This window comes from Bacillus rossius, chromosome 3 (assembly GCF_032445375.1).
Source record: "Bacillus rossius redtenbacheri isolate Brsri chromosome 3, Brsri_v3, whole genome shotgun sequence".
NCBI lineage: Eukaryota > Metazoa > Arthropoda > Insecta > Phasmatodea > Bacillidae > Bacillus > Bacillus rossius.
Window position 1 is genome coordinate 75657396 of NC_086332.1, and position 19600 is coordinate 75676995.

A 19600-nucleotide genomic window follows, 5' to 3' on the forward strand; every position below is an offset into this window, starting at 1 on the left:
TGAGTATATATTCACTTGAGTATAGAAAATTGCCATTGGACATCGCTTTGTTCTGTGACTTACTGAGTTAGCAGAACATTTCTGATCCAGTGTGTCAACGCTCCCCTCAGTCATATTATAAAAACAAATGATATAAGTTTTTCCGGTTGTTGCATCAGTTGCCGATAAATGATGCATTGACAATATTAGAATTTCGGATTTTCTTTTTTTTGGGTACGTAAGATACAATAGTTTTCTCTTTTGTAAACCCATAAAGTGAGGACGATACACGCCTACTTTTGTTTGGTTGAAACTCAGGAGGTATTTTGTGCTTTTCCCCACATATGTGAAGCAGTTTGTCGACAAGTTGTACTGATGTGAACCAGCTGTCTGCTGTAACATTTCGGATAGTGTCTTCCGAAGTAAGAGTAGTACCATCTTTGTCTTTTCCAGCATTATTTATAGCATCAATGAGACATAAAACTTTTTTTCATATTCGTTTGGCTTGTTAGGAATGTACATTTTAAAAGCACATTACCCCTGAATCCTACAAACATTTCTTCAACACACACATATTCACCTTCAGTAAAATTATTTTGGCAGTTGTTGATAAATGTCTGAAAAATGTACGAAACAGCTGTAACTTAAATCATGTGTTTTCCTCTGATTTCTAATAGTAACATAATTAAATCTGAGACAGGCAATAGTCCGAACATCGTACATCAAAAAATGTCACGACCTTTACCTTCAGATGAAAATAACAAAGTCAGGCACTCACCTCCAGATTTGTAAATTGTTGTAAGTAAAAGTCCCATAAATGCTTCAAACTCTGTGTTGTAAATATTTCACAGTTCAGATCCACTGGAATTAGCATACAATGACCTTTACTCTTCCAATTTAACTTAGTCCAGTGTACTATTTCACTGCAAGATCTCATCATTAAACAAATGTCACCTTGCGGCTCTGCGTTTGCACCTTCTGAAAGTGCAGGTCCGTTTAGACCTAGCAAATAATATGTAACAACATAGTTAAACGTGTTCTTATTGATTTATTTGGCTCAATAGAAGACCATTTGTAACGATTCTGACTGTAATAGTATAATGATTCTGGCACCATGTTCAGTTGAGCAGGTTTCACTTGTACTTGCAATATTTTCATTTTCAGGAATTGCTTCTAGAGATTGTTCCAACTCTGACTGATGATCACTTTCAATTGTGAAATCTTGACGAAATTCATCGCCAGTACGATCGCTGACATCACTTCCAATTTCTTCAAATCACTGAGAATCTGTTTTTTTTTTTATAGTTAGAATCACTAACAGTACTTGTTTCCATAATCCTGACGAACTTGCCATAAATAAATGGCAGACTTACCATTTACTGGGTCTCATAGACCCAACACACCGTGTTTACTGGACAGTTTCCGGCCGACTGACAGCTCTGTACCGTCACTCACTCCCTCCCTCATAGTATGAAGATAGCAGGGTTGCCAGACTGCAGTTAGAAATAATAAAAAAAACTTGCGGTACAAAAAAAAAGAATGGCTAGGGTCTCTCAGACCCAGGTACAATGTTTAGGGGTTAAATTGAGTGTTAGTAATATGAGCTACCTGGAAAATTATTCTTCAAATATTCTTGTTTTACAGGTCTTTAATACACACGTGTCTAATATGGAGCACTATTTCGTCCTGGGCGAGAAGCGTTAGTGGAGAATGTCCGGTGAAAGCAGTGGCGGATACGGGTACAGGAACTTAAGACGGGTGTGAGGGGTTAGAAAAAAAATTAAATTTGAACACATGTATACAAAAAACTTACATTACTATCAACACTAAAAAACTTACATTACTATCAACACTAACGTACTGATATAAGGGCCTACATTAGTAGATGATGTCACATCTCAAACAGTAACAAAACTTGGTGAGGGGGGTGTAACCCCTTTATCCCACCCCCTCGTGGCCACTACGAACTGGGTGAAGGCATGTTGTCATTTGGGGACAGGAAAGTAAGCACACAAGTCCTGCACATACCAGTTATATGTTGTTTAATCCATATAACAAATTCCATAAAATGTTTTATCTTCCGAAAGTTTCCTGGTATTTCCTGACCACTGAAATATTAATTTCAATTGCTTCTTTACTGTCAAAAATTAAGATACACTGACAGACTTTTCAATTATGTCCACACAGCCAATAAACAAAGGGCTATTCATGGTTCCAAATACTGGAAATTCGTAAAATTACGCAGGATTCGAATTTCTGAGTTGTATGTTATATTAAAAATTATTTAATAGTGTGGCAACCCTGACCAAACATAATAAGAAGATACATGCAGATGGGGATGTGCAAAGTATTGCCAGATTGTTTGAAAGGTAGCAGATTGGGTTTAACAATATGCCAGTTTCGGAAAATATATTTGAAACAATCTTTTAATTTTTGGACTACAAGAAGAACTTTTATCTCGCAGCTACAATTTATGTTGAATTTGTTTGGGTGGGTGATGAATCTTTTGGTTCGTTGAGTTAGTTAACATAATGATTCTCTACATTGTAGTTAAAGTAAAGCAATCATTGCAAGTGTAGATAATTAGATCAAGAACTTATTCAAGAGAAGAGAGATGGGATGGTCAAGGGGGTCAAGGAGGGAAGATTCCTTCCCTCCCCCTTTTTACAAAGTAACAATAAAACCAAAAAGAAAAAAAAGAAATATTAAAAGGTTGGTTGTTGGTATTTGAACACTTTGAAACATGACACACTGCATCATGTGTGAAACATAATAACCAAACCTTAGAAAAAGTTTGATTACAGAAACCACCCCCCCCCCCCCCTGCCCCGGCCCATCAATTTCAGATGGGCACACCCTTGCATTAGATACAATCAAAGGTATATTTCCAAACACAGTCATAAAGTAATGTTACGAACGTGAGCAAGGCCGCGACACGTGCAGGTGCAGAGCTGGCTGGCGACTGCCGCAACATGATATGCGCCGCGCGCGCCTGGAAGATTACAAGGATTGTCGCTTTCCCCCCTCCTTCCCACCACTCCCCCCGCGGTGCCCTGCCTTTGACACATAACTGACACCTGACAGCTGCGGAGTTACGCGAGCCGCAGACACGTGTTTTGAGAGATTTATGCCATTGGGTCGGCACGAAATGACGTGACTGGTCCCAGCCGCGCTCGCGAGTTCTGGAAATTGCAGCTGATATATAAAACGAGGACGCCGGCCTCAAGTTCAGTTCAGTGAAGTCGGGAGTTTTCCCGCGGCGGAGTCCCGAGCGAGGCGTCGATTGGGTCCTCGGTGGCGGAGTGCGGTGACGGAGTCCCGCGGCGGAGACCCACAAGGGGTGCTGCGGCGAGAGTTGTGCCAGAGGTGCGGCCCAGCAAGGTGTGCGGTGTGTGAAAACGAGTGACTGGGGAAGCAACATTTTTAAGTACAATTGATTAATTGGCATTTTTAGATTATTTGCTAGTAATGTAAATAGTGGCCATCAATAAAACTGTGTGTGTGTAGTGAAATCTATTAATTGGGCTATCCTTTACGAACCCGCGGTAAATCGTAACACTAATTTAATAAAATTTTACAAGACCCATGTGTGGGGCTGCATTTATTGGAGGCACAAATTTGTGTCCCAGTGGCAGATACAAGACGTGAGAGGGTGGGGGATAAGGCTATACATGTCCTCATTCTGCCAGAAGTTGGGAAGAAATTTGCAAGATAGCCTATTAGCGAAGGCATGTGTTATTTTGTTTTATACAAGGTGATATGTTATAGTACTTCTTTAGACCCAAGTCAGTGTGCTATTGTCAATAATAATGTAATTGTTTTTAATACTAATGTTCCATTTTCTATTTTTTGACATACGGGCCCATAATCCTTCACACAGAATTGTCAGGTGGCTTCATTTGAACGATTTCTGGGGAACTGTGAGGAGACGTGTATCCCTGTTACAGCCCAATGGCAGGACCTATGAGAGCTTCAGCGTGTTCTGCCCGAGCGACGAGCTGGACAACCTGCGCCAGCTGCAAGAGGAGGACGTGCTGGTGGACTGGAGCCAGCCCATATACCTCAACTTCACTCACCACAAGATTCTGGAGCGCCTCGAGGACTATTACGAGGCCATCGGCACCCTGGAGAAGGTGTGCGGTGACGTGTATGTGTGCTCAGATCCGCCTGTGGATATGCAGCTCGACGAGTGAGTACACACATCACCTTTCCACCAGTGACGCTCTTCTTCGTTATTGACAGTCGTATTAACTTATTACTCACAATATATTCTTTATCTATAAAAATTTCTACACCTCAATATGTAACTTAACAAAATGCATATTCCATAACCAAGCCCAAATCATGCTTGAAAAGACACCATTCTTGGTGCCACACATGTGACACAACTCACAATTGCATTTATGATCTGCCACAAATATTTTCAACAGCTATTCACTCTGTGAAATATTGTAGATGTAAAATGTCATGCAAGTGTTGATAATTACAACAGCTTGCATGACTTTTTACACCCATAACATTATACAAGAATATTATTTTCTTTTTTTTATATATATTTGTAGCAGAACAACAAATAAAGGAGATAGTGAATTAAAATGATAGAAATAGTTCTTGAATAAATGTAATAATGGAAAAAAATTGAAAAAGAAAAAAATTATCTAGTGTTTCAGACCTAGCCTTAAGAACGGTTCTAAAAACTGTTTTGGTCATAAGATCATAGTCACAGTTTTAACGCTCAATTTAGACAAAAGGTTGGCCGTATGAATTAAAAAAAAAAAAAATAAAAGGCTGGGTTCCACATTCAAGCATTCATATAAAAGCAAAACCTCTTGCTCATTAATTCAATGGAGTTATATTATTTTATTACTTTACCTTTGTAATCCTGCTTTTAAGTCTCAATATGGTACACCCCCACAATCTTCCTTTCTCCTACACCTTCCTTGCAATACACATACAGCCTGTAAGTTTTTCTTTAACATGGTTAGTGCACAAATTGACCTGGGTGCAACCCATTCATTCTGCAACAAATGAATAAAAAATATGCCACAAATGTCTCATTAAAGGTTTACGAATTAGAATCAAGATAAATGACAAATATATAGATTTTACTTTAATTTCTGAGACAGCTCATTATGAGGATCAAACATAACTTCACGGGGCCAATTGAGGGCCAATTCACACAGAATTGTGTTTAAATTGTTATTCATTTCTCGCCTAAGCACCCTGAAATTTCTTGATGACCATTTCAGAAAAACACTGTGACCAGACATATATACTACATATTGATATAACTGAGTCTTCTATAACAATATTTGAGAATGTAAATATGTAGATGATTTTTAAAAGACAAAACTTATTTGGATAAAAATTAAATGGTTGTCATCACACAATATACGGCAGATACAAATTCATTATATATTAAAGGGCTAAGTCAGTGATGGCCACCCGGTGCCTCAGGTAGTACCTACCTGGCTCTTTGCAATGTTTTGTATAGCCTTAGTAAGGTGCACATATGTGAATATGGCACATACAGATAAAAAATAATTATAGTCACCATTTTTCATAATGCAACATTTATTTACTATGAATTGTTGTTACATTTTTACTTGACAAATATATCCAACTGGTATTATAAGTGTATGTACATTAACTCTTCTGTCATGTCTTAAGGAATGGATGTAGCTGACAAACATCCAACGTGATGTATTCATGCTTCACAGTAATTGATTGACTGAGCTATTGAGTGGTGTTACAGTTTAGTTGAAGTAAAGTTGATAGAGTGCAGCAACAGCTTAAATTGGAGCTCAGGGTCTGTAAGAATCGAATACTATAGTAAGTAGGCAACATTAGAACTTGTAGCATTTCCCCCCCAACACAAGCATCAATATTATATATAGGCAAAACTGATTTTGAAGGATATCTCCTATATCTTTGTAGTGAATTCTCATCGTGCTAGTTTTATTTCAATGAGAGGCAACTCTGGCCAACAGCCATAATGCATATTATGAAATCAACATGCCTCATGGGAAATGCTCACACACAGCTCAGATAACCACTGCTGTCAAGTTCTTTGAGCCAGGACCTTCCTTTAGCTTCATTGAAGCCATTCATTTGTCAAGTTCTTACAGTTTATAATCACTTATCAGGTCTAGAGTTTGACAGTGTTTGTGCATGCAACTTACCTGTAAACTGTGTTTGTTCTACTGGATCTCATATGAAAACATCTGCAAAGCTGTTTCCTAGTTTGAGCCCTAGCAGTTCCACCAAGAGCCTGCGGTCTGTAGAGGGCTGACTCGCAGGTGCTGTCTGCTGCAGGCTTTGCCCTGAAGAAGCGGAGCTGATGCAGCTGAAACCCCAGCATGCCAAGGCCATCCACGACTTGTACCCGGCCAACCACATGGAGTGCGTGGAGATATTCGAGAAGCTCATTAATGCACTACCCGCCTACGGGATCTTCTCGAACGGGGAGCTGGCAGCGTGGATGGTGCAGTCCTACTACGGCGCCATGTTCTCCATGCAGACGCGCCCCGAGTTCCGGCGCAAGGGCTACGGCATCCACCTGGCCAAGTTCCTCACCAACGTGGTGATGTCGCGTGGCTACATCCCCTTCGTGGTGATCCGGCCTGAGAACGATGCCTCCCAGAGCCTGTACGCCAAGCTTGGCTTCGAGAGGCACTACCAGATGGTGCGTGCCATCTTCCGGCCCCACGGCCACAAGGCTGATGGCGACTGAGCGACGACCGCGGGACGCTTCGCACGGACGGTCCGAAACAAAAGCATTTCTGCACCTTCTCTCTCGCTTCAGACACGGCAAAACAAAAACTTACGAGTCCTTGTAGCATTTCTTTCGAAAACACGCGGCCACGCTCGCATGGGGTTCACTCTGGTAATTTGCGACAAAAAATATACACTTTTCTCTCCTGTGATATTTTTTTAAAAAAATGCCATGTTTGGCTATCGAATGTGATGACTGGCTTCACGCACTGATCTCCCAACAGACAGCTGAAGTGTGTCTAATATATTTTAGTAGCAATGCTGTCCATTTGAATGTCAAGCATGTATGCTACTGGGCTCATCACAATCAGTAGTTTAAAACATAGGTACTATGCGCAAAGAAAGTTGCCTAGATGTGAATTGATATATTCACTTTGTGACAGTTATATTTTTGTAGATCTGAAGTTCATAATTACCAGAGTTTACCAGATGATAAAGCTCAAGATGATATGAAATGTCACAAGAAATGTAAACACAGAGATGACAAGTACTGTACCCACTATTGTAGGTGAACACAACAATAGTGATGTCAGGCATCGGAAGAGGGTATTTCATTTTTTACTATTTTATCCAAAATAAGTAATGTTATAAAATTTTGTTAATCTCATTAGATTGATAACCTAAATTTGTTAGAATGTTCCTACTGGTGTGACAAGGTAGTTTGATAAACTGTACTTAAAAAAGTTCTGTGATTTACGAGCAGTTTTGTAATAGGTTGAGAAGTTGTGGTTAATTTTTTTTTTAATTCACACATGTTAGCTTATGACTGGTGTGCAAATGTGAGTATGTATGTGTAATATATGGAATGAAAAAAAGAACCATCGTTGCCACTTGTATAACATACGCTGTGATATATTTATTGACACGTCACTGGCTCTAGAAAACAAGTTTTCTCACACTACAGATTCAAAAATTTGGATATAATTCTAATACAATTTACAAAACAACATAGATAGGATAACTGTATTATGAGTTCTAATTTGACTGAATAATACCAATCATTCTCTTCTTAATGCAATTTGCAAACTGCAGTCAAATAACCACATGATGGTAAAGGTAAGTAAAATAAGTTTAGCATACGTGTGTCATAGCTGTGGGCATTACTTAATAGCAGGATTATCTGCATGACACACTGAATAAATAAAATATTTTAATATCATAAGTATGCCCCCAGCAACATTAAGCTCACTGTCAAACAATGTGCAAAAATGCAGAATTAGAGTTGAGGTGGTAGGCCCCTTTAACATACAAGCATACTCCACCACTAATTCAAACTGTAACATGCTGAAAGCAACCTGCAGACATCACTGGCTACACCCTGCTATGGAAGACTGCTTATAGCCAAGTCCAGGCAATGAATCAATAGTGACTGTCATATTGTCAGGATCTTCAAGTGGTCAAAACTAGTTGCTTTATTTTGATAAAACGGGGTTACATTAAAATAATCTGATGTTTACAGGGAGAAAAAAATTACAATATTTGTAATTTTTGAGTACTTATGAATACTTTAGCTTTCATCTTGATTCAAAAAGGATTCCACAAAACAATTTTGCTTTTCATTCTAAAATTCAATTACCAGTTTTAGGTAACATTTAAAATTAATACAGAGAAATAAATGCATAATTATGGGTACACCACGTGTGGCTAAGCATTTGCATTTCTGCAATAATCGACGTTATTGATCACCAGCTTCAGATAAGCTTATTTGAAGATTCCATGTTCTGATTTCTGCTTCCCCCCCCCCCCCCCCCCACCCACCCTCAGTAGATTTACTATAGCTTTCTCGAAAAGTATTTTATAAATATAATATAAAAATATAAAATCTCTTTTTAAACTACAGAATATTGATCAAGACTACTTGAATACCCTTAAAATATTGGGTCATTCATAATGTTGTGACTTCAGTCACTTACCTTGCAATCATGTGGACTCACTCTCATTATAAATGTTGCAAAATTGTTATTGGAGCGCCAGAAAAGAAACATGCTGCAATCAACTCTTAGAGAATAAAGTTGTAGAGCACTGCTAACTCTTTCTAGTTTTTTTTTTTTTTTTTGCTTTAGTACATAGACTGCATTCCAAACTTAACCGATGTTGCAAACAGTTGAAAATCAGAGATAAGATTCGTGGAGGGCTCACTCTAGAAGGAAATGTTAAAACTAGTATTTCAGTATCATACATTTGATCTTTTTGTTGAAGTTTTATAATGAACCATTCGAAATTCTGCTGTGTAGAAGTAATTACGATTGAAATGTTTTCTCTTAAGTAAAATTCTATCAGTATCTTTGATGCACACACATTCGTGGACATATGTAGATTGTTAGCCTAAATTTAAAACCAAACTATTTTTGATAATCTAAAAATTTATGTATGAAATTAATTTGTATTAACAAAAATACATAATTTAAAATTTAAATGCACAGGAAGTTGATAAATGTTGCACAGTTACTTACTGCAAAAAATAACAACTTTTGACTTGTAGTAAATTCTGGTTCCCTTAAATAAACTTTTAAAACCAACAGGAAAAATAATTTTGAAATACGGTAGAAAGGAAAAAAAAAATTACAAAACTTCATATGTAAACGTGATTATGGCTGTTATGTGGAATTTTAAGATCATAAACATTCTGAGACATTCTACACCAGCAACAGAGTGCAACTTAACCTTCGCATAAGTGTGCTGTAGTAAATACATAGTTTCACAAGAACACCTTTTTCTTTCATAACAAGCAGAGAGAGGGTATCTCATATTCACAGCTTTGTCTAACTTTTGACATCATACAAGGTTGTCAATACCAATAAAAAACATAATTTTAACAACTTTATAATCACTATTACACTTCCCCAATACTAGAGCCTTCCATTTTAACACGCTGCATTAGAGATGAAAAAAGTGGAAGTTGAGTAAACTCAATAACTGCCCATTATGGACACTTACATGAGTGTGCTCAATACCAACTCATTAGAAAAATGCCTGCCTTAAATACTTTTACTGAATGAGGAGACCTGACACTTCTGTTACAGCCATGAACAGAGATTAAATGTAAACTACAAGCCAAAAAATTGAAAGAATGTTCTTACGCACCTTTTCAGTCCACTGAAACCGTCCAAATTGTATATTATGTACTCTATTACCCAATATTGGCTGAAATTTTATATTAACACAACACAACCCTAATTACCTAAATCAACATTGAAAGTAAAAATACATCAGTTTTCATTTTTCATAGCAAAATAGTGAACCATATAAAATTAAAAGACAAATTGTTTTAAAGGAAAGGATACATCAACATTTAAAAGGAAGTACCGTAATTAACTCTCAGGTCTCCTCTACTAAGAAATCTTGTCAACTTTAAGAAAACATTTTAGAATCTTATATAAGATTATAGAGTGCAAATAATATTAATTAATAATATTAATGAAATAAGTTGCAGTCTATGCCTATGTACCACATGTATTCACTTTTCAATTTCTTATGCAAATTGAGCATTAAGAATTATTGCTTCTAATAATTCAAAATTAATTTCTGATAAAAATAATGTGTGAAAATGTTCAGTATAATTATTTTTAAGTGCAACCCATGCAACGAGGAATAAGAAAGGACTTATTTGAAACATTTTGGTTTCTGACAGCATTTCATACTTTTAAGTAAACCTTTAATGCATCTCCCATTTGAAATCACATTCATTATCCACATTGCAATACTTTGCACATGTACTTAAATTTTTTTTTTAAAAATTATATATTAATTAATAGTTATTAAGTCAAATCTTAACAATTTATTGAAGGGAACAGCACTATAAAACATAATCATAGATGCAATGATAACCATTTGGCTATTTGATTGAACTATTTTACCATTTTACAAGGGTGATTCAATAAAAAAAAGCAATGAACCCTTTCATTGTGTAAATTTAGCCAAGAAAACATTTTTAATGTGGCCTTGGAACCAATTTTCCAGACTTGTCTAAGTACTTTAATAATGACACATCAAGGCAGAGATGCCAACTTTGAAGAAAAATAATTGGAATGAAATAGGTGAAGGAAAACTGAGGTGGTGGGAAGAGCAGATAGAGAAAGAAGTGCAGGAGAGGAATGGAACAAAATGTGGAGGAATAAAATATACTCATTTTCTTGAAATAAGCAGAAAATTTACTGGTTATCATGCAATTATAAGCAACCAGCACACACAATACAAGTCTCCAATGTGTGATGCATTAGTGATTCATCTTCCCTTCTCGAAGTCACAAAACAAACACAAACAAGCTCAAAGAAATTGGCATACTTCTTTTGAAGGAAATTCGTTGAAGCTACAACAATGCACTGTTCTCCATACGTACCAAATTTAAAATCTTTGCCAAAACTAATCAAAATCATTAATTTATAAAGTACCATTCATAAAAGGGTAACTGTGAAGGAAAATTCGCAATTGTTGGCAGATATATCACTGAACTTAACCATTTGCTGTGAAGACTTACCCAAATACTTATACAGTGGTCCAAAGTACGGTCGGCTGTAGATGGTGGTAGAAGTATGTAGGCATGTGGTTGGCTAAGTGTGGCCTTGCATTATCCTGCAGCTGCTTATGAACTAGGAAGATGATGCGACTTAAAACTGCTGAAAGTAATAACGTTTGTCTGTGAAATAACGCAAAGCACGAGCTATCGACCCTACCAGGAAGTAATGGCGTATGTGTCCTGGCCTCGTTGGATTTCATGAAACAACAAAAGAACACTGCATATTTTAGAGAACTTGGTACAATATTTACTGAATCACTCTTGCACAAGTTAAAATTTAAATATAACTCTACAAAGTTTGTTTTAGAATTTAAATTAATATACCATTCTTTTGAAAAAGTAAAAACCAAACAATTCTAGTATTTGTGAAATATTTTTTTTGTAATACAAAAAAAAGTATTTAAAAAAATGTTTCTGAAGTCAAATAACTGTATTTAAAATATACTTATGTGATGTACTATATTTTTAATAAGTATGTTAGTTAAGGAATTCAAAAGGTTGATTTATAAAATTTTAAAAATACTACATGAAAACCTGTAAACATAAAGATTTTAACATCATATCGATGTAATGCACAAAAACATTTGAGTTTTAAGAAAATTATATTGTGTATATGTAAAACAGTGAAAATGCATTTTGGCATATCTTTCATTTATTGAAATTTGTACTTATTAACAGAACTTATTAAACATATTTTATAAATACTAGACCAGTCATACTCTAAAGGGGGTAAAAATTTTTTTTTCATACATGAGTTATCTCAACATGAAGTACATATTAAAAAACATATCACATTACCTAATTTTTGCAAGTAAATAATTTCATACATATGCACAATATATATTATTAAGTGCCCTCATATTTAAAGATTAATTTTGGAGCTATCCCCTGAGATCCTGTGAGTAATATTTCTAATGATCCAAATTGCAGTGTTTCTTCAATGTGTTCTTTCATATTACAATAAATTAATTTACAATAGTAAGTTTTGTTTTTGTTACTACTCTTTTAAAACAAATATTTTTTTTTGTTAAAATTTTTTAAGTAGTGCACTGTATAAAACCTGTTAAAAAATTGGGTGAGTTAACTAGTTACGTTAACTTGTTCGACCCAGATTTGTTGCTGAAATAAAGTTGTTTATGAGTATAAATAAACTCTAACAATTATTTTACCCAGCACCTTAAATCCTTTTATGTATAATCCTGCACATCCTTTACCTGGGTAACTGTGTTAACTTCATTAAGCACAACTACAGCTGGTAAATCAAGTTAAACTCTTACCACACACAACCGTAACATGAACAAGCCCTGGCCGCAAGCAAAGTGTGTTTTCACTATGCCAGTGTACAGTGAGCTAGGAGAGGAATTATGAGGGTTAATAGTCTCTTGAGCATCAGGGTCAAGATGAGGGGAGACGAGATGAGATTGGAGCATTGGCGAAATGCAAGAGTGAGGGAAACTGGAGTAACCTGAAAAAACACATAACCTCTCCTCCAATCACACCAAGAGGTATTCACATACACCCTATTTTATCGCATAATCGTCGCAGCTATATTTTAGTGCGTCAAAATTTGGACAAAAAACCTCTCGCGTAAACGTCGCATGATGTTTTTGGTCACGCTATTAGATTCCGAGCGCTATGTGTAGATATCTTTTCCGTATAAACCAATGTGTTTTCGAGTAGAAATCTAATATTTATTCGGACATTACCACTTACTTATTTAATTAACAGAAATACGAAGTTGTCTGATGTGTAAATTAATCTTTTAAAGACGTTTTTAAATGTTACAACCTTTATCCATGTGTGTGTGTCGCCGTGGTGTACCGCTTATAAAAATGTAGCCAGCGCTAGTTGGCATCATTCATGTTTGGTTATGTTGCTTCCTGTATAGAGCACGCGCACATAGCCGTATATCAATACTGATATCTCACCGATTGCATGCAACACGTGCTGTCGAGAGCTGAGTTAACTATACTTTTATTGCCCTGCACTCTTTTGTGGTGTGTACTACGATAGTTATGCGTTAGTTCAGGCTCGCATTCACATTTTGTTTTTCTATTTAAAGTTGAAGAAAGGTTTTCGTTGCACGACTTATGAATTTAAATTGTTGGTATGCTTTTATATACTCCACTTTTTAAATAAAAGTACTTTCCATGAATGGGTTTTGTTTTTAATGAATAAATTTACCTAACAAAAACTTTTTTTTTCCACATAAATATCGCACTCCTACTTTTCAAACTTGATTTTAGTATAAAATGTGTGACGATTATGCAATAAAACACGGTAGCTAAGACAGTTGCGGTCTCTGTCCTTAGTAACAGTTTCACTCAAGCGCCGATCATGTTGACCAGACAGCAAGCATTACGTCTGTTCTGATGATTGTTCCCGCAAATGAAACAAACTCGCCTTATTCTTTCCAGAGTTCCACAAGTCCAGATGTGCCGTGCAAACAATTGCACAACTCACCAATATAGTAAATTAATAATAATAAAAAAAAACTAAATATATATTTTTAATCTAAAAAAATGGCATTTTTTAATGAAATACCTTCTTTTATTGCATAATCGTCACACCCATATTTTAGGGCGTCCAAATTTGGATAAAAAAAAACCTCTCGCGTAAACATCGCATGATGTTTTTGGTCACGCTATTAGATGCCGAGTGCTTTGTGTAGGTATCTTTTCCGTATAAAACGATGTATTTTAAAGTATAAATATAATATTTATTCAGAAATTACCGCGTACTTATTTAAATAATGAAAAAACGAAGCTGTCTGATGTGTAAATTTTCTTTTAAAGACTTTTAAAACAATATAATCTTCATTGTTCGTCTGCGTCGCCGCAGTGTACCGCTTACAAAAATTTAGCCAGCGCTCCTTGCAATCATTACTGTTTGGTATATGTTGCTTCCCGTATAGAGCGTGCACACGTAGTCGAATATCGATATCCCGCCGATCGTTGGTATCTCTTCTGTATAAAATTATGTATTTGAAAGTATAAATATAATATTTATTCAGAAATTACTGCCTACTTATTTAAAAAATGGAAATACAAAGCTGTGTGATGTGGAAATTTTCTTTTAAAGACTTTTTAAACGTTATAACCTTCATTGTTCGTCTCCGTCGTCGCAGTGTACTGCTTACAAATATGTAGCCAGCGCTTGTTGCAATCATTACTGTTTGGTTATGTTGCTTCCGTATAAAGCGCGCACACGTAGTTGAATATCGATATCTCGCGCTAGAAAACACGGTAACTACATTCATAGCCATACATAGTATTTTAGTATTTTAATTTGCAAAAGAAATGCTAACAAAAGAATTTTAAGACTAAGAAATATGGAATAAAAATAAAATTTTAGTTGATTAATGGAAAACTGTCCATTCCTATGACTAGGGACACACATTTAAATAATTAATATGCTTCAATACAAAACTATGTGAATGCAAATAGCTAGAAGCTGAAAGATACACAATCAATCGTTTGGTTGATGTTTTGAGTTCTCTATCCAGTATTATTTAGTTTGTGACAAGCAATCATTTGACTAAGAAGTACTTCTACAGTATCTGTAGTTATAGGGAATCTTTATTCTCATTTCGTGTATCAAATTACATTTTTTTTGCTTGTGTTCACAAATTTTTCAACATTTATATATAAAATTTGCTGGTGTTCATTTAGTTTATGTCCATGACTCTGCCTTTAAAAGAAGTGATAACTCAAATTGTTATGAAAAACAAGTGATTTATTAAACTTCCCCCCCCCCCCCCCCCCACCCCCTATTTTCTTAGGTGTTTATGATTCTGCCAACTATAGAGGTTAGATGTTAGATTTTTTTTATTTCTGCTCTTAAAACTTTTTTGAATTTAGTTCTACCCTAAAGCAAAGGCTGCATATGTTGCTTTCCCACACACATCTTAATTTTGTGAAGTTTTACTTGTATACCAAGCCACCAGTAACAAAAGATATATTTTTAACTGAATAACATTATAAGAGCTTTCAAATTATTTTATTCTTTCTCACATAATTACGTTTGCCTTCTACCAAATAAAATCTCCAAAAATTTAACATTTTGCATTCTTTAGCAAAACATACCGTTATTCCATTTTTAATTTTTAGGATAGTATAGGTAGATATCATTTTGCAGTGCCTTCATTACGTTATACTGCTGGTACTAGTGATAAGCTGTAGTATTGATATTTTGAAAAGAGGAAATATTGGGGTTGAAATAACTTAGTAAAATAACACAAATTTCAGCTAAAAAATAACACCACTAAGCTTTTTTTTTTTTAAAAAAAAAAAAAACCTTTGTGCCATAAAAGAACAAATGCATGTTTGTTACATGGCTTTAAATGGAGCTACCAAACAAACATCAAGAGTGTGAGGTTAAACTGTTTGATACTACCGTGAAACCAAAATATAAAATACCTTACAATATAGGATTTCTCAATTTAAAACATATATTTTCATGTCCCAACAAGATGTTTTATATTTAGTATAAAGAACTTTCATCATTTAGTGTCAAAAATTAGTATTTTTTAAGTACATTTTAATATGATTTCCCTGTACTGCAGTGCATCATAAAATATGCAAACAGAATTTTCTGCTCAAAAACTACTATGTTACTGCATGGTGTAAACTCAACCAGACATCTTGAATCCTAATCCTCCATTTCAATAACTAAATGAAACACAATGTTCATTATCAACCCCACCTTTTCCTCATCTTTACAGCTCATCCACTAGCACAAAACATACTTGATGCAAGTTTTGTTTACTTTAAAGAGTTTGGCACCACAAAAAAGTCATTTCACATCTAACCACAAACTCAGGGATATGCCTAGAATGCTTAATTAAACGTCATAATTTATGCTGAAATATCTGTTTTCTAGTAAAGAAACCTAAAGGCACAATTTCATCAAGCCAGCTATGAATTTGCACCCATGCCAATATGTATTTATAAATTCTAGTTTAACTGATCTCTTTAAAAACAGATGGTGGTTCATGGAAACACATTAAAAAACACGGTTTTAAAATATAAAAGGCTATGTATTTATATGAAGTAAACTAAACCAATTTCAACAAACACACAATTCACTTTGATTTTGAAAAAAAAGCCTTTAATTGATGACTGCTTTAAAATTGCCCCCTGTTCCCGAGTTACATCCTTCTCAATACTTTGGAGAACTCCCATGTGGTGAGATAAATTTGTGGATGTTAAGAACAGCCTCTCCAACACATCTAGTGCAGCACAAATTTCTTCTCTCCGAGGCCGCTTGAGCTCAACCTCTTCCGTATCATCCTCCTCATCACACTCTGAAGTTGTCTCATCTGATACAGGAGGACATGTCGTCAGCTGATTATCAATGGTAGAAAAATCATTGAATGATGACTGGCAGCTATCAAATTTTTTTTGTACTTCCACCCATTCAGCTTCACATTCATCTGCATCATCAATACAGTCATCTCTACTTGAGCTTGCAGGGAACCCTGCCTTGGCAAAACAATTCACAACAGTGCTAGGCTTGATTCGGCTCCATGCCGAAAAAAGTCTGTGGATAGCTTGCAAAATGTTCCACTTTAAAGCAGTTGCTTCTTTACCACAATCCATCTGTCGCAGAAGAAACTGCACCAGTTGTCTTTTATAATCTCGTTTCACCTGTGCTATGATGGCCTGATCAAGTGGTTGTAATGTAATGGTGCAATTTGGTGGAAGGAAAACCACTTTGATGTTCCTTAGAGCAGCAAAATTAGCATTATAGGCAGCACAGTGGTCAATAAACAACATTACCTTCTGGTTTTGCACACCCATCCTTGAGTCAAAATTTTTGAGCCACTCTTGAAACAATGATGAGGTCATCCAAGAGTTCTTGTTGTTCCAATACTTGCATGGCAAGCGTTTTATATTTTTGAAACAACATGGTTTAGCAAATTTACCAACAACTATTGGTTCCATTTTTTTTAGAACCATCGCTGTTTACACAAAAAAGCACTGTGAAACGTTCTTTGCTTCTTTTGCCTCCATGGCATTTTTGACCCCTAACCTCCAAAGTTCTATCAGGAAGGAGATTAAAAAATATTCCCGCCTCATCAGCATTAAAAATGTCTTTCTTCTCATAACCGGAAATCAGAGAATCCAGTTCGGCTTGCCATTTCTCCTGTACAGTGACATCAACAGCAGCATCTTCACCAGACACTTTCAGGGTACTCAAGTTGTACCTTGCCTTAAATGTGTAGCCACCCACCTGAAGCTTGAAAGTTGTCAAATACCAATTTTAGGGCTTCTTCGAGTGCCTTCTACTCAGATCTGGGCAGTATCGAAAATACAAGTATTTGAAATATGTATTTTCGATACTTTTGGGTATTTTGTATTTTGTATCAGTAGTAAGTAATGTCTCAGTATTTTATATTTTGTATCTAAAATACTTTTGAAGTGTATTTACTGTATTTTGTATTTTATAAAATACTTGCATTTATAAAACATCTAATTTATTTGATGGATATTTTAATTTTGGAAATTAGGATTGGCTATTTATTTTCAATCTGGCACTAGTGAGTGATATCATTGTAAAGGTACATATTAGTTGAACAGAAACGGTATCACAGATTTTACAAATTTCTGTCTTATCACGTGTGTTCATGAAGCGGAGTTAATGTTCATTGATGTGATGACAGTCTTACGACATCTAAACATCCACTGATTCTTCCGCAACATTTGAGATGCGTATCTCATACACTAAATCTCGTTGCAACAACAGATATCAATAAGGCCATTGAAAGCAATCCATCAATTTCGAAGATTCATCACCCAACACTGGCCAAGTGTTCTACTTTATGGAATGCCTCAGGCCGACCATAATCAGCTGAAATAATATTTTATATCCTAGGACATTAACTTAGTTATCCTTGTGTTACTAGATGGAATTCTATGTACGATTCTATCTGCCAGATTATACAATTTCAAGAAAAATTACCAGAAGTTTTTGAATCACTAAAATTGAAATGCACCATTAAAGACATATTTAGCCCTCTTGCTGCTGCTCTTGACCGCGTACAGGGAGATGGCTGCTATTATGACCAATTACTACCAACGCTTTTTACATTGGTTAAAAAGTTTGAAGAACTAGAACTCCAAACTTTCAGACTTGGTGCATATCGTTTGCAAGCTGTGAAGACATCAGGTTTGAAAAGATTTGAGAAATATTTTGAATTAACTTCAGAGGTAAATGAAGCCATTATTGCAACATGTGCACATCCATACTTCAAATTGCATTGGTTACCTGCAACTGCAACTAATGAAAGTACGAGGAAGCGGATCCAAGAGGTTCTAACAGTGGCTGCAAAGGACATACACCCACTGAGAGATGACAAGAAGAACAGTTACACACCAGCAGAAGATGATTGGTTTGCATTCGATGTCAATACAAATAATGAATCAAGTGTTGCACAAACAAAATTGAACTTGAGTTATTACAATACTTACAAGATAAGGCTACCCACACGAGTATGCTAGATGGTTATCCAGTGGTGCGAAAGCTTTTATTACGATATAATACAAGTTTAATCTATAGTGGTCGTGTTGAAAGGTTGTTTTCATTTGCAGGTATAATACACAACCATAAACGCCACAGCTTGAGTGACACAATGTTTGAGAGACTGGTTTGTCTTAAAGGAAATTCGTCCGTTGCTCACAAAAATGCTGCATGTATTTTGTAATTTCATCTGTATTTTAAAATACTATTTTGTATTTTGTATCTAAACTACATTTTATTTTGAGTATTTTGTAACTTTATTGTTATAAATGTACACAGGTATTTTGAATTTATATTTCAAATACATTTTCAAAGTATTTTGCCCAGCTCTGCTTCTACTGCAAGACATTTCCAGCTACTGGTATGTTTGATGCTCTTGACTGCATCAACCAGTCAAACAATCGCTTCTCCAGGACTTCATATGGTACCGCTGAAATACGTTTTCGGCTGTGGGATAAAAATCATGTTTCATAATTTCAGACCGCTGATTTAAAATTGTGGACGAAGTAGATTCCGCAATTCCAAATTCTGTCGCGATGTCAGTTTTCTTTTTCCCGTCGTCTACTGCTTTAATTATAGCTAGTTTCGTTTTCATATCAATTGATTTCCGCTTTCTCGGCAACATTTTGCCAAAGCAATTTGAAAACGTCAACAAAAAAATCACAAACTTAAAACTCACACGATACTTTACAATTTATGTAACACGTTTCGTATTGCGGGCGCGAAATAAAAACACACAACACGGATATGACGTAATGGTGTATACAAAACATCCGCAACGGAAAATGGCCTTTGGCAGCGGATGCTAGA

At 35.7% G+C, this 19600-nt stretch overlaps 1 protein-coding gene across 2 annotated transcripts in view; it reads left to right on the top strand.

The window, feature by feature from the left end:
• LOC134530915 (uncharacterized) overlaps positions 1–7594 on the top strand; it is a 153667-nt gene extending 146073 nt beyond the window's left edge. For both annotated transcript variants that reach the window (XM_063366228.1, XM_063366227.1), the window contains exons 4-5: positions 3927–4168; positions 6295–7594. In XM_063366228.1, the coding sequence (XP_063222298.1) occupies positions 3927–4168; positions 6295–6712 (660 nt within the window). In that variant the 3' untranslated portion in view covers positions 6713–7594. The remainder of the gene's footprint in view (positions 1–3926; positions 4169–6294) is intronic.
• The last annotated feature ends 12006 nt before the right edge of the window (positions 7595–19600 follow it).